A 12765-nucleotide genomic window follows, 5' to 3' on the forward strand; every position below is an offset into this window, starting at 1 on the left:
GTGCAAAACTCAATTTTTTGTTGTCATAAGAATTATCTTCTTTTACCTATCAACCATTTTTGAAGAAAACTCTTTTTAGACGAAATGAAGTCATCTACTATTTGGAACATTACCATCTCTGAGCGTATTTTGCGGTCTCTTCTATGGAGAAGATTTAGGAGAGGTGCACAACCTCCAGTCTGTGAAAGTGTTCCTAAAAATAGAACCAATCCGAATCCTCACAACATAATAAGCACAATAGGTTTTTGGCACATGATGAGTAGCCACACTGGAAATCTGGTCTGCAGACATGAATGAATGAATGACAGTGAGAAAATTCTGGAAAGGGAATTAGGTGGGAGGGAATTTTTTTCATTCCTGGAAACTAGTCATCTAGGTATGGTCAACTCATTGCGATGACCCCTCATTGTTCCTTCAAAAACGGCCGTTTTATCAAAAATAAAAATATTAGAATAGCCTTTATACTAAACTCTTTGCACCTGTTCAATTGGTCAGGGTATTTCATACCCTATATATAATGGTAAGTGTGTTTGCTCGGTATGCAAGAGGTCCTGAATTTGTTCCACTGTAGAGGAGAAACGATGCTTCTTTCCTGTTCACCTTGGCATAATATCTAGAAAGCTTATTGATTTCATTGTGATAAGTATCTGGCCAGTTTTGTCAAAGATGACATGTCACATGATGAATTTTTAACCAAGTACGAATGTTCAGCGGCAGCTAGAGACAAAATTCTCACCCATGCGAGAGATCCTTTTGGTGCCCCTCTGGTTTATAGAAAATTCACTGGCAATAGTTTGACATGAGTCAGTGGGCGAGGAATGGCCAAGTGAGTGTCAGTAATTGATGCAGTAGTTAATGAGTGAGCAACCAGGTGATTGAGTGTGTGACAGAAAGAGCAACATAGTGAGTTGATAGAATGAGTGAATGGCAAAGTAAGTGGGTGATCTAGGGAGTAAATGCCCATCATGGAGATCAAGTGAGTGACCAGCCTACTGAGAGAGTGATCTAGTGACATTGTGAGTCAGTGACTTGGTGAGTGAATGACCTAGGGAGTAAGCGAGCGAATGATATAATGTGCCTAAAATATACCTAGTGAGTAAAAAAGACAGAGAGAGCAGATCAGTGAGTGAGTGATAGAATGAGCTATCTAGTAATTGACTGAGTGACCTGGAGCAAGAGCGAGCTAGCTGGTGACAGGCCAGTTTCGCTCACTTGATGATTCATTCACTCACTCATTCACTTACTCAATCCCCCTATTCACTGGCTTATTCATTCGCTCACGCTTTCATCTGCCCACTCAATCATTCATTTACTCATGTTGAGGTTGGTGAATTTTCCGTGATGAATTTTTCATTCTGTGAATTGTTGGTTGTCAAATTTTCCCAGTGGTGAATTTTCAGGACATGCTGATAAATGACCTGAAAAGCTTGCTGATTTGTGTATGTCATGAGCATATATATATATGTGCATCAAAAATTACAATTTCCCTTGTCCAAAAATGGGTGTATTTCACCCAAAACACCCATTTTTTGAATTTTAGAGATAAAATTATTTTTACAAATTTTTCAGCAATAATTTTCTTTCCTTGCCCTGATTTGGCACCTTGTACTGCCGTTAAGGTATATCGTATGTTTAGTGAGATTGTTTTCTTTCAGCTCAATATCAAGGAAAAGAGATTTTTCAGTATAATATATCCTTCCTTTGATAAAGTATATAGTATACAAATTAAAATGTATACAACCATAAATTTTATGAGCAATTTATTACATTTTTCTGAAATTTTTTTTTCCAAAAAAAAATTGCTCTCATTTTGGGTTACATAATTTTTTAATTTTCAGGGCTCTCACTTGTACTACTTTTTGGTAAAATACCTTACTTTTGTCCTAATTTCTAGGTTCCGTCCTAATTTGCTAAGAAATCCTATCAACAAAATCCATGTAATTGATTTTTAATTGAGAAGGGAATCTCTCTCTCATAGATATTTTGCCAAATAATGCAAATGTGTAGTAGATTGCAATTGATGGCTCTGCCAAAGCAGAAATTGTGTCATTTTTCAGGTTATTTGGGGTGGGGGTGTATGTGGACCATTTGGTTTATTAAATTTTCTTTTGCTTATAGTTTCAGGGTTCAACGAGTAGAGTAGTCTTTAAAGTCTTCTTTCTGTCTGAATGGAGAAAATAATCTTGTATTTACTACTTTATGGTCTTGGACAGTAACTATCATTCATTACTCAAAATTATGGTACGCATTTGTGTATAGGTGAAACAAGTTTGCATTACAAAGAAGTTGGATACATAGGCCTATTCTACGTTTGGTGATTCTGATGCTACCCAATAGCCCATTGAATTGGTTTCTATATTTTTAGGGAATGCAGAGGCATAAATAATATTTACAACGTTCAGCAAAGAGCTAGAAATGAAAATATTTTATTTGTCAAAAACGATGACACGCATTGAACAGTAAAATGTAAACAAATCCCTTTTTAAAGAAAAGGATGAACAACACAGTAAAACCATACGGTTCACCTTGACTTATTTACATTGGACCCTGTAATTTACACATTTTGCACTGTGCTTTTTGAAAGTGGTCTTGAGCTTCATTCTTAGAAAATGTACATGCCTTAACAATTTGCTGTGCATAGTCAAAGAGTTGACAGACTGGACCGTGGAAAACTCCAAAAAAAAAAAAAAAAAAAAAAAATAATAATGTAATAAATATAGTAAGGAGAGGAAAAGAATTATCTGTGGTTGCTATAAGTACACTGTTTTGGCCAAAAATTGTTTTTGCTAACGTCATTTTGCTTTGGATTGAGTCAATTTTATAGGATACTCTGAGATAGTGGTATAATTTTTTTCTTTAAATAAAAGAAAAATTGAGTTTTTTTAAAAATTATGCCATGAGATAAAGGCAATGAAGTCAGTACCTACCACGCGGGGCTAGGCACAAAAACTTATTCATGTCAAATCTGGCAACTATGGCCTACCCCAATTTTTAAAAAAAATTTCTGCCTAAGCTAATGGACATTTTTATTGATATGGATGCACACAGTAACATGAAACAGCCACGTTGTGAGAGAATTTTAGTGCTACTTACCATCTCAGAGAATTACCATTACTCGAGCCAGATTAACTCGTGTCTACCATGGAATCTTTTTCCAGATGTTTACAGAGCACATACTTTTTAAGTGCAAGACTGAGCATCAAACTGAATGGTCTAGACCAGTGTGCCGCGAGATATGAAGTTAACTCAAGAAAATATTAGTCCACTTAAGATCTTAAAATAAATTAAGTCGAATTAATTACTCTCATGCATGACAGATTTATAGGATAAGTCGCCGTCTGGTGGCAGTGTCAGCAATGTGAGCTTTGGTCTTCCTGTCCATGTATGGCCCCATTTAGTTTAATGGCCTAGGGTGCTCACCCAGCAAGTGGAAGAACGTGGGTTCGATTCCCCGCAAGGCTAATTTTCTTTCTTGGATTTATCTTCACATCAGCCAGCTGCCGAAACCTTCGAAGTAATAACGGAGAGTGACACACCCACACCTTCGGATAAGCTGATAAAACTTCATTTGTCAACACTTATCAAGATGCAATAGATATGTACTTTCCACTGAGAATTTTGACTGCTGTCTCACCATTTGATTTCGCAGACAGGAAATAGATTTCACTGCTCGTGAACAATATGTATTTAATGATATTTGCACCGACTCCATACTCCAAGGTAAGTTCACCAAGAGTGAGGCATTGGTGTAGCTGCTGTTTTTTGGCTTGCACTGAGAGAGGAGTATCCTAATCTAATGAAGAAAGCAATTAATTCACTTTTGCCCTTTCCCAGCATAATATCTATGTGAGCAAGCTTTCTCTGATATATCAACAATAAAATACAAAGCAACAAATAGACTACTACTACTACTCAACCAAACATGCACCTCATTCACATTCCTCTATGGAATTTCTAACAAATTGGTACATGCCAGAATGGGCGTGTGTTGTGAACCTAATGTGACTTTTTTTCTGTGTAATGCTTGTTATGTGTAGTGCTACCATCTGCCAAGAAATAGACTGCAAGACCTAGAGAACAATTTATGTGTTTCGTTGTCAACTGTAAAGCCTGATTTCAAATATCTGTGATCAAAGCATCAATTACAAGTTTCACTTTAATGTTTAATGGAACTCTACTGATGTATTTTTACATAATTTTCGTTGTAGCAAACTGCACTCTGTTTTCAAGGAAGGGTGACCCAAATTTTTAATGTTATTCCCAAGGGTGCCGCAGACTTCAAAAGGTTGGAAACGCTGGTCTAGACATTCTAGGAGCTTGTCTTTTGCATCTGCATGTATCAGACACAGAATCAGATGGGGACACCAACGAAATTGAAATTCATCTGGTTTGTGTCACAACAAAGTTGGTTGTGCGAAATAAAAAGATCTATTCAGTGTTCCTCATTTATCCAATTTTGAAGCCTTTTATTTTAGCCTTCATTCAATTTGTCTTTTTTATAACACCCCTTGGTGTTTAAAATAACCTAGCAACCCATGAGAAATTACATTTTGGCTAACGGACATGATTCTTGAACAAATTATCTTCATTAGCTGAGGTATTGCTGTACTTTGAAACAATATTGGAATACCTAACAAAAGAATTGACCGTTTATGGGGGGAAATGAAATAGGAACAAATAGAATGATTCAAATCATTTTGTAGTTCCTTTAAAAATCAGACCCAAACAATTTAGCTATAACTACCAGGGGAAGAAAAATTAAAAAAAAAAAAGATGCGAGCTAAATTACATCCCCCCCCCACTCAAGAAAAAAAGTCCAAAATAATCTCTAACTTTTCTGGGACTTCTTGACCCTCAGCATGTTGGTACTGATTTCCATGTTCCACTGGCACGAATTCCAAAATTTGCGCATGTGAATATAAAATAGCTACATATATTAGTGGTAAAAAATGAGAAAATAGTCATTTAAATGAACAGCGATGCAACAGAAAATATAAAACAATTTAATAATTATACAAATTCAACTTTTACAATCAAAGTGCACATCCTACAAGAAACAGGATCTTGTTATTTTTCTCGGTGCAACTGGATGGACTGATACACAACTTTCACTTAAAACACTGCTTTACAAAAAAAAAAAAAAAAAATCAAAAAATACTGTAAAAAACAATTTGTATACAATTTGGCCGTTGAAAGAGAAATAAATCGAGAATGATGAATCTTGAGATGCACATTGTCTATTCTCCAAAAATCAAGAATATTTGGATACATCTCTTTCCTGGAAGCTGATGATGTCACTCGAGAATTAACGCTTTTTTGCAATTCGGCGGAATCCTAGTCGCATTGGTGATGACTGGTAACGGCAAGTCCTCGGGAGAATATAAAGTATTTGAGAGTTCCAGGAGAGCTAAAGCAACGCTGTATTTACCGTCTTTCTCCGGGGTGAGCTGTATATGATGTTCGACTTCTTTTGCGCTGATGATTTTCTTTTTGAGGCACATCCTGGGCTTTTTAGGTTCTGGTTCTAGTGTCTGCTTTGTTGCGGAACCCGTGATGGTTTTTTCATTTCTTTCTCTGTAATGCCTAATGAAGTAGAGAAAAAACATAATGTCAATGCAGCAATTGCAATACAAACATGAGATGAAAAATTAATACTCTTCCTCCCTATGAAAATCCTACACATGCTACTTTGGTGGTATAATACTTATGGTCGAGTTTAATAGCATGAAAATATATACTTACTTTTCTAGCCATAGAAGAACCTCCTCGTTTGTGTTTTCAATATCAGCACCATATTTGTCGCCATCAATTGCAGAATTTCTTTCGAGAGGGACAGAGGGATGTCGCGGGCAACGTCTATTTGGATGCGTGAAACGACTTTCGCAGCCTGCAGAAAGACAAATAAGAAAACTTTTTAAAATTTAGTTTCATAATGCAATAAGAAATTATGCAGAAAGCATTTTCAGTGCTGTAGTAGACTAACAAGATGGGAAAACATCAAAATGAACCAATCAATGCCATCCAGGGGGGTGTATTACCTTCAACACCACAGATGAAAGGTTTTTCTCCTGTGTGAAGCCTCTGATGGGTACGCAACTGTCCGCTTTGAGCAAATGCTCTTTTGCAATCTGGATAATCACATATATAAGGACGTTCACCTAAAATGAGAGATTAAAAAAATTACATTTAGTGACGGGAAAACCAATCTGAAAGCATTTTTATCATTTTTGAACAGCCGAAAACATCATATATTTAGGTCATTTTCACAAATTATACTGTCAGAACTCTATTTATTTTGTTATATCAGAGTCTTCTAAACTTATCATTCATCCCCTCTCAGAACTTGTCTTCTCTACACTTGATCCTGTAAACCAGTCTTTACAAACTGGGGTGCCGCAAAATATTATGGAGAAATAATATCTTGAGTAATTAAAAATATATTTCGGTCCACTCAAGGTCTTAAAATAAATTATTAAGTTGCCATCAGATCCCAGATTCAAATCAGGGGGGGGGGGGAATATATATATAACAAGAAATTTTTTCCTAATGAGCTTGAGACATCCACCGATAAATGGCGGCTTCATTTCCAATCCAACTCATTAATGGCAGTATATTGTGAAGTAGCAATATGGCTGGAGTTGGTGTGTGGTGAAGTAGTTGGCAGAGTATAAAACTGGCAGTACGAAAGTTGATGGTTCGAATCCTGTGTGTGTGTGGTCATAACTTTAATATTTTCTCTCTCTTCATCTTCAATATTTTTTGATTATCATCAATTTATTTTTTCACTTGTATGCAAAGCTGATATTAAGCACCCAAGTCATCCCCAGAGGGTTGCCATGTAATTTAAATTAGAAATTTGGTTGAAAATAAAACAGCCTGAGAGCTTTTCCAACTAGCCATATTGCGGCTGTGCATCTGGGATCACTGAGGGACAGACCATAGACCCTGTCTAGACTGGCAGAGGATAGAAGAGTAGAAAGGACTGGTAATACAGAAACAGAGGGTACCTGAGGGTTGGGGAACAGTGTGGTGCACCCACAGGATATCCTGGTGGGGGTGGGAGAAACCTGCCTCAGGCATCTACAGCATAATCCAACCCAACAGGATAAAGGGCTTTTATCCCTCCAGGGTCTTGTCTGGTCTTCAGAGGGTTGCCAGGGCAGAGCCTTAATGACAATTTTTATTCATTTTTAATTACTTATATTCCATAGTGAAGGGCCATGATGTGCTTACTGTGTGGGGTGGTGGATCAGCGAGCGTAGCATGCCCACCAGCCCTTTCACGAGCAGTGATAATAAAATACAATAAAAGTGAAATCACATTGTGCTGATTATAATACAGATACGATAGTTGTTTGTTATATTATTTTGAAAAGATACGGTAAGGCAATGATGTGACTTATCTGGCGCGCGCACATCGAATAAACGTCCAGTGTCTCTCAAAGATTCAGGAAAGTTGCGTGACACCACTGCAAGCCTTCTGCCATGTATCAAATAAACACCTGGCTCCATATCCTCTACTTTCTTATAAACATGAAATAGTATGTCGTTCTCGGGTGTCAGTGTAAACCTGATGTGGACTAAGACACTCCAGGAATACGGGAAAGCCAGTTTTACAGAGGGCAGCAAAGCTGTTTTTGCACCAGGCCACAAAATACTTAGTCACGACCCTGAGCCTCTGATGCTGTCAAGACTGTCCTTTTTGCAAAGGTTGCTCCATGACTGCTTTAATACATGCTAAGTACATAATCAATAAAATATATATTCACACAATACCCACACACATAATATACTTAAGAAAACAAAAATGTAATATTACGGGAAAAAAAATGTAAAATGCTGATTTGATTGCAACAAAATCAGCTTAAAACATAGATAGCGCAATAATAAACACAGTGGGAGAGTATGAAGCTAAAACGCCCCTGTAAATTACTGATTTGGTAAATTTTACACGATTTGTGAAACTATGAGGACCCCATGGGCGGAGATGATCTAATGTATATATGAATTGACATCATCCTCACCGTGTCCCCACCAACACTTCCAAGTCTATCTCCGCCTATGGAGGACCCCCCAACAATGGCTTGAAGGGGGCCCAAGGCTAACCAGCTATCGGAGGGCTTCCACAAGCAGTCAAATATGTAAACTTTGGCATTACCACAACAAATTAAAGTACGAGGTATTGAGAAAGCATTAAAATTACACATGGGGGGGGGGGGGGGGAGTTAATAATAATAATAATAATAGAGAAATAATTTACCCGTGTGAGTGCGGATGTGAGCTCGGAGAGACTTGAGACGCGGGAAAACCCTGCAGCACATTGAGCATTTGATGGAGCTCTCCGACGAAGAGCCGTTCAGTATCAGAGCCGTGATAGTCTCTGACTTTGGCCGGCCTCTCCGACCGCCACTCGTGGGAGTGCTGGAGATCTGATGAGGAGATGATGATGTCGGTGATGATGATGAGGTCGTCGGAGAGGACACTAATGAGGACGATGGCGATGAAGGAGCCATGCTCCAATTCCATGACTGAGGATACAAAGCAGACGAACAGTCGGATAAATCCCCTTCTTCGTTCCTGAATTGTCCGTCCTCTGATGAAAGCATCTCGACTGCCTGAATGTTTTCAAGACGACAAATTTAAAGAGATCGCACGAAATCGTCGCTCGTACCCTTTAACAGGTGCTCGCCGCTGCCGCCATACACTTTTGTGCAGTGGCTTCCCGCCAAATAGAGGAATAAACATTCCCGCCGAAAATCAAAGAGGCCGATTTTTGGGTGCTGGGTTTTAAATTTTGATATTCAAAAATACGATTAAATATTCATTTTGTATACTTTAAAATTCTTATTAAAACAATTTATGAGTTTTAAACTTATTAAAATCGAAAATATTTCCGATTTTTATAGTAAAATTTCAACCCTCACTCTTATCGTTTTTAGACGCCATTGTAAGGGCATACATTGCGTTGACCATATGACTAGCATTTGACGGGACATTCTTACATTGATATAAATACTATTCTGATATATTTGCCATTCCCCTCCCCCTTCTTCATGGAAAATATTCTGACTCATTGTGATTCTTCATTTCTTGTTAATGATTTTGGTGATCTTAGTCAAGATGGACAAAACTTTTAATGACATTTAGTATCATCTCGCGATTTCTTGAGAATAGGATTCCAATTTACCTTTTTGTTTTTGATGTAATTTGGTAATTTCATGCTCAAAATTACCAAATTACACTAGTTTTAATGTAAATCTTTTATTTCATGTTAAAATTAAATCTTTTATTTCATGTTCAAATGAGATTGCTCTGCCATCTAAGGATGTGTTTATGAACCTCTGGTGTTTGTTTTTAATGTCGCCAGATAGCAGCACAAGTATCACATGGACGAATTATGTATTCTTTTGCAGGGTCAATTTTATGTGTCAGCGCACAATTTATCATTCATTTAGACTTTGGGATCATATTGTATATATTTTACTGACATTTTCCCGTATTTTCTCAAATTTTTATCAGTCCCGAACATAGGCGGATATAGATTTGGAAGTCTGGGGGGGGGGGGCACGGTCATTATTGCTGGGGTGGGCACGATGATGATGATGTCCAGGGGCGTAGGAAATGTTTCGAACCTGTGGGTGCTCGTCTTGAGCTTTTTATTGGAAATTACAATTTCTCAATCAATTCTGGGGGTGCTCAGACCCAAGCCACAAATTACCGTGGGTGCTCGAGCACCCACAGCACCCCCGCTCCGACGCCACTGATGATGTCAATTCATCTATACATATATGCATTAGATCAGTCGACTTCACCTGCTGGGGGCATTGCCCCCTCCCCCGCGCAGATGCCGTCTTAACGAATGAGGACTTAACGCCCAAAGAGGAGATCTCAAGAGGAGAGGGGCCCCAGGAAAACGAGAAGTAGTTGAATGTTTCGAGAAGTTATCAGCTAGGACCTCAGAAAAATCACTTGGTCCGGGGGGCCCCATGATGCTCTTAAGATGGCCCTGCCTCAAGCACCCCGCATCTCCGCCCATGGTCCCGAACTTTTAGAAATGTGTGCCACTTTTTCAAACGAATGTGTTATTTCAATTTGTATCTTCACAGAAATCGCGGATGAAAATGATTTTATAATCTCTTGTTTAATATCAATAGATTATGAATTTTAAATATGAATACACATATTCCATTTCACGCATTCAGCTTTTATTTCAGTAGGTCATCATTGGGAATTTTTCACCTATTTTGGGATTTGCAATTGCGTTTACACTCGACAATGCTTCATACATTTTCGTATTTTGCAATGGTATCGTATAAAGTATTTTTTGTACGTTGTTTCGTATTTTTTTTTCATAAGATAAGGCCATCTTCACGTACATGTATTTTTTAACCTTTCGGGGGGGGGGGGAACAGAACAAATGGGGGATCTAAAATTTATGGCCCCCCCGAGGGTAGGGTTTTCTGGGTTCCATCCCGAGATGGTCCGAGAAGATTCTCATGAATTTTAAAGTCCTTCCCTCAAACTATAAATTTACTATGGCGGGGTGTCCTTGGAATCTTGCCTGGGAGCCCGCCAAAGATGCCAGCCAAGAGACTATACTACCAGAGAGAGATGTGGGGGCCATGTAAAAATCACTTAATAAAGGAAATAAAAAAATCTGGTATTAACCTTGAATAGGATTTAGTAAAGACCGATCATTTTCCGGATGGCACTCGCATGGCAAAAGCAAGATTGCGATTGAATGGAAGTTTATGCAAACTGACATTAAACTCAATGGTTAAATCTAGAATATTCTGGGGGGGGGGGGGCACGGGTGAAAGTCAGGTGAAAGGGCGAGCCACGACGTGAAGTGGTGAAGGATAGGGTCCCCAGACGTCCTCCTTTTCTCCTCAAACGCCCTAGAGTTTTAGAAAACTTTTGTCCTCCTTTTCAGGCTTCCGGTTTGATTTGTATCTTAGCAGGGCTGATGTCCCACGTCCTGGATCCATGTCTGGCCCAGGGGGTTTCAGACATCGATCTTATTTATAAAGTTTTTGTTCTTTATAAATATAGTTTTTATTAAATTCAATTCCATAAGATTTCGCTCTCTGAGGAGTGTGGGGAATCTGGGTAAGCCGGGGTGGGGGGGGGGGAAGGGGCACGAGAAGGAAATATGGTTCAAAAAAGGTCATGGGTTGAAAAAGTTTGAGAAACATTGCTCTCTTAAGGAATGCAAAATGAGAAGCATCTTGGAATGTCTATGTATACCGGTATCCTGGACGTCTCTGCGGTGGTCTAGTTATCATAGTGACGGACTCACATCGCGAGGATCCGAGTACAAACCTCACCGTCGCCACAGTGGTGGTCGGCTGAAGTTGGTGTTCTGCGGTTCCCAAACTTCGAGGCACGAATGCGAATCGATCTCCCCGTTAAAAATGTCTCGTCGCAGAGAACAGCAGGCCTACAACGGAATAATTATTCATACATTACACTTCATTCACTATGAGTTGAGTAAAAACTCATAGTTTTTAAAAAAACTGATTGCAGATGGCAGCACTAGACATAGCAAGCATTACACAGAAACAAACTTCACGGAAGGTTCACTGTACGTACACACACACATTCCAACATGTACCAATTCGTTCGAAGTTCCGCAGAGGAATATGAACGAGGTGCATGTGTGGTTTAGTAGTAGTATACCTGTATATATATATATCTCCTCTAAGGAATGAATGCTTCAAATTATAACATTGCACCTTTACTGGGGGTGTGGAGCTCGATGACGAAAGACGGACCCACTAATACGGACACGAGTGATGTAAAAAATACTTTTTATAGATAGTTTACATGTTTTATGAATCAAAGGTAAAGATTCCCAAAACAAAAACCCAAAAGGAGGCTTATATGCAGTAGGTGGTGGTAGAAGTTATAGTTTTGTCCTGCGGTGGGGAAACATAACCACTTCCCAATATAATATAAATTTCATTTTTTTTCCAATAAAAACCAATAACCGTAAAGAAAAATAAGCTGTATTGTTAGAGGAAACAATAATATATATCTTTATCGGTTTTTTTTTCCACTTTCGAAACAGTAAACAACGATCTTCAGAGAGAACCCTCTCCGCTTTTTATATATATATTTTTTTTCCTCATTTCATTTATTTTCGTAAGATACACATAAGAGTTGAATGAAAACGTTTTCAGTAAACATCGTTTTCTTTTGGGGTATTATCTCTCTCGTGGAAGATTTTTTTTCTTCTCTTCTATCTCTGGTTTTGAACGGCCTCAACTATAAATCTTGGATTATTTCAATCAATCGCTCTCCAACCAGGGGTATTCAAGTACGTTTGAAGCTGAAATGGAGCAAAAGAAAAAAAAAATCTGTTCGGATTTTTGAGAGAGAAGTTACGTTCTTGGCAATATGGATAAATATTGCCAGCCATCAAGTTATGGAAGGGAATTTAGATTGGAATTTATTAAATATAAATGGGAAAGAAAACAAGCTTTTTGAAGTCGTAATGAGAAGGATAATGAACGATACAAACATGAGAAGGATAAGAAATGAGCTGTGAAAGAGTTTTTTCATCTCTTCTTGCATTCAACATTCGCTCTCTAAAAACCAGTATTCTTAAATTTTTTTTTCTACTTACGGTCCGCGAAATTGTTCACAGACCACCATAAGTGCAAGAAATAATTTCGGAACCAGTGGAAAAAAATATTGGGAGAAACATTTTCTAACTTCTAATTTAACTCTATTTTTATATATGCAAAAAACATAACTTGGTTGG

At 38.2% G+C, this 12765-nt stretch overlaps 1 protein-coding gene across 1 annotated transcript; it reads right to left on the reverse strand.

Moving 5' to 3' along the window:
* Positions 1-4987: 4987 nt before the first annotated feature.
* On the reverse strand, positions 4988-8718 carry LOC149078294 (zinc finger protein 367-like). Its single transcript, XM_089241459.1, has 4 exons — positions 8260-8718; positions 6039-6158; positions 5743-5887; positions 4988-5583 (listed from the first exon to the last, which is right to left on the reverse strand). Exons 1-4 carry the CDS (start codon positions 8603-8605, stop codon positions 5295-5297), a joined length of 900 nt encoding a protein of 299 aa, XP_089097585.1. The 5' UTR covers positions 8606-8718; the 3' UTR covers positions 4988-5294.
* Between the last annotated feature and the right edge of the window lie 4047 nt (positions 8719-12765).

The sequence above is a fragment of the Pholcus phalangioides genome, unplaced genomic scaffold, assembly GCF_987345545.1.
Source record: "Pholcus phalangioides strain wild (caught in Gottingen) unplaced genomic scaffold, Ppha-v1.0 ptg000014l_1, whole genome shotgun sequence".
In the NCBI taxonomy this organism is placed as follows: domain Eukaryota; kingdom Metazoa; phylum Arthropoda; class Arachnida; order Araneae; family Pholcidae; genus Pholcus; species Pholcus phalangioides.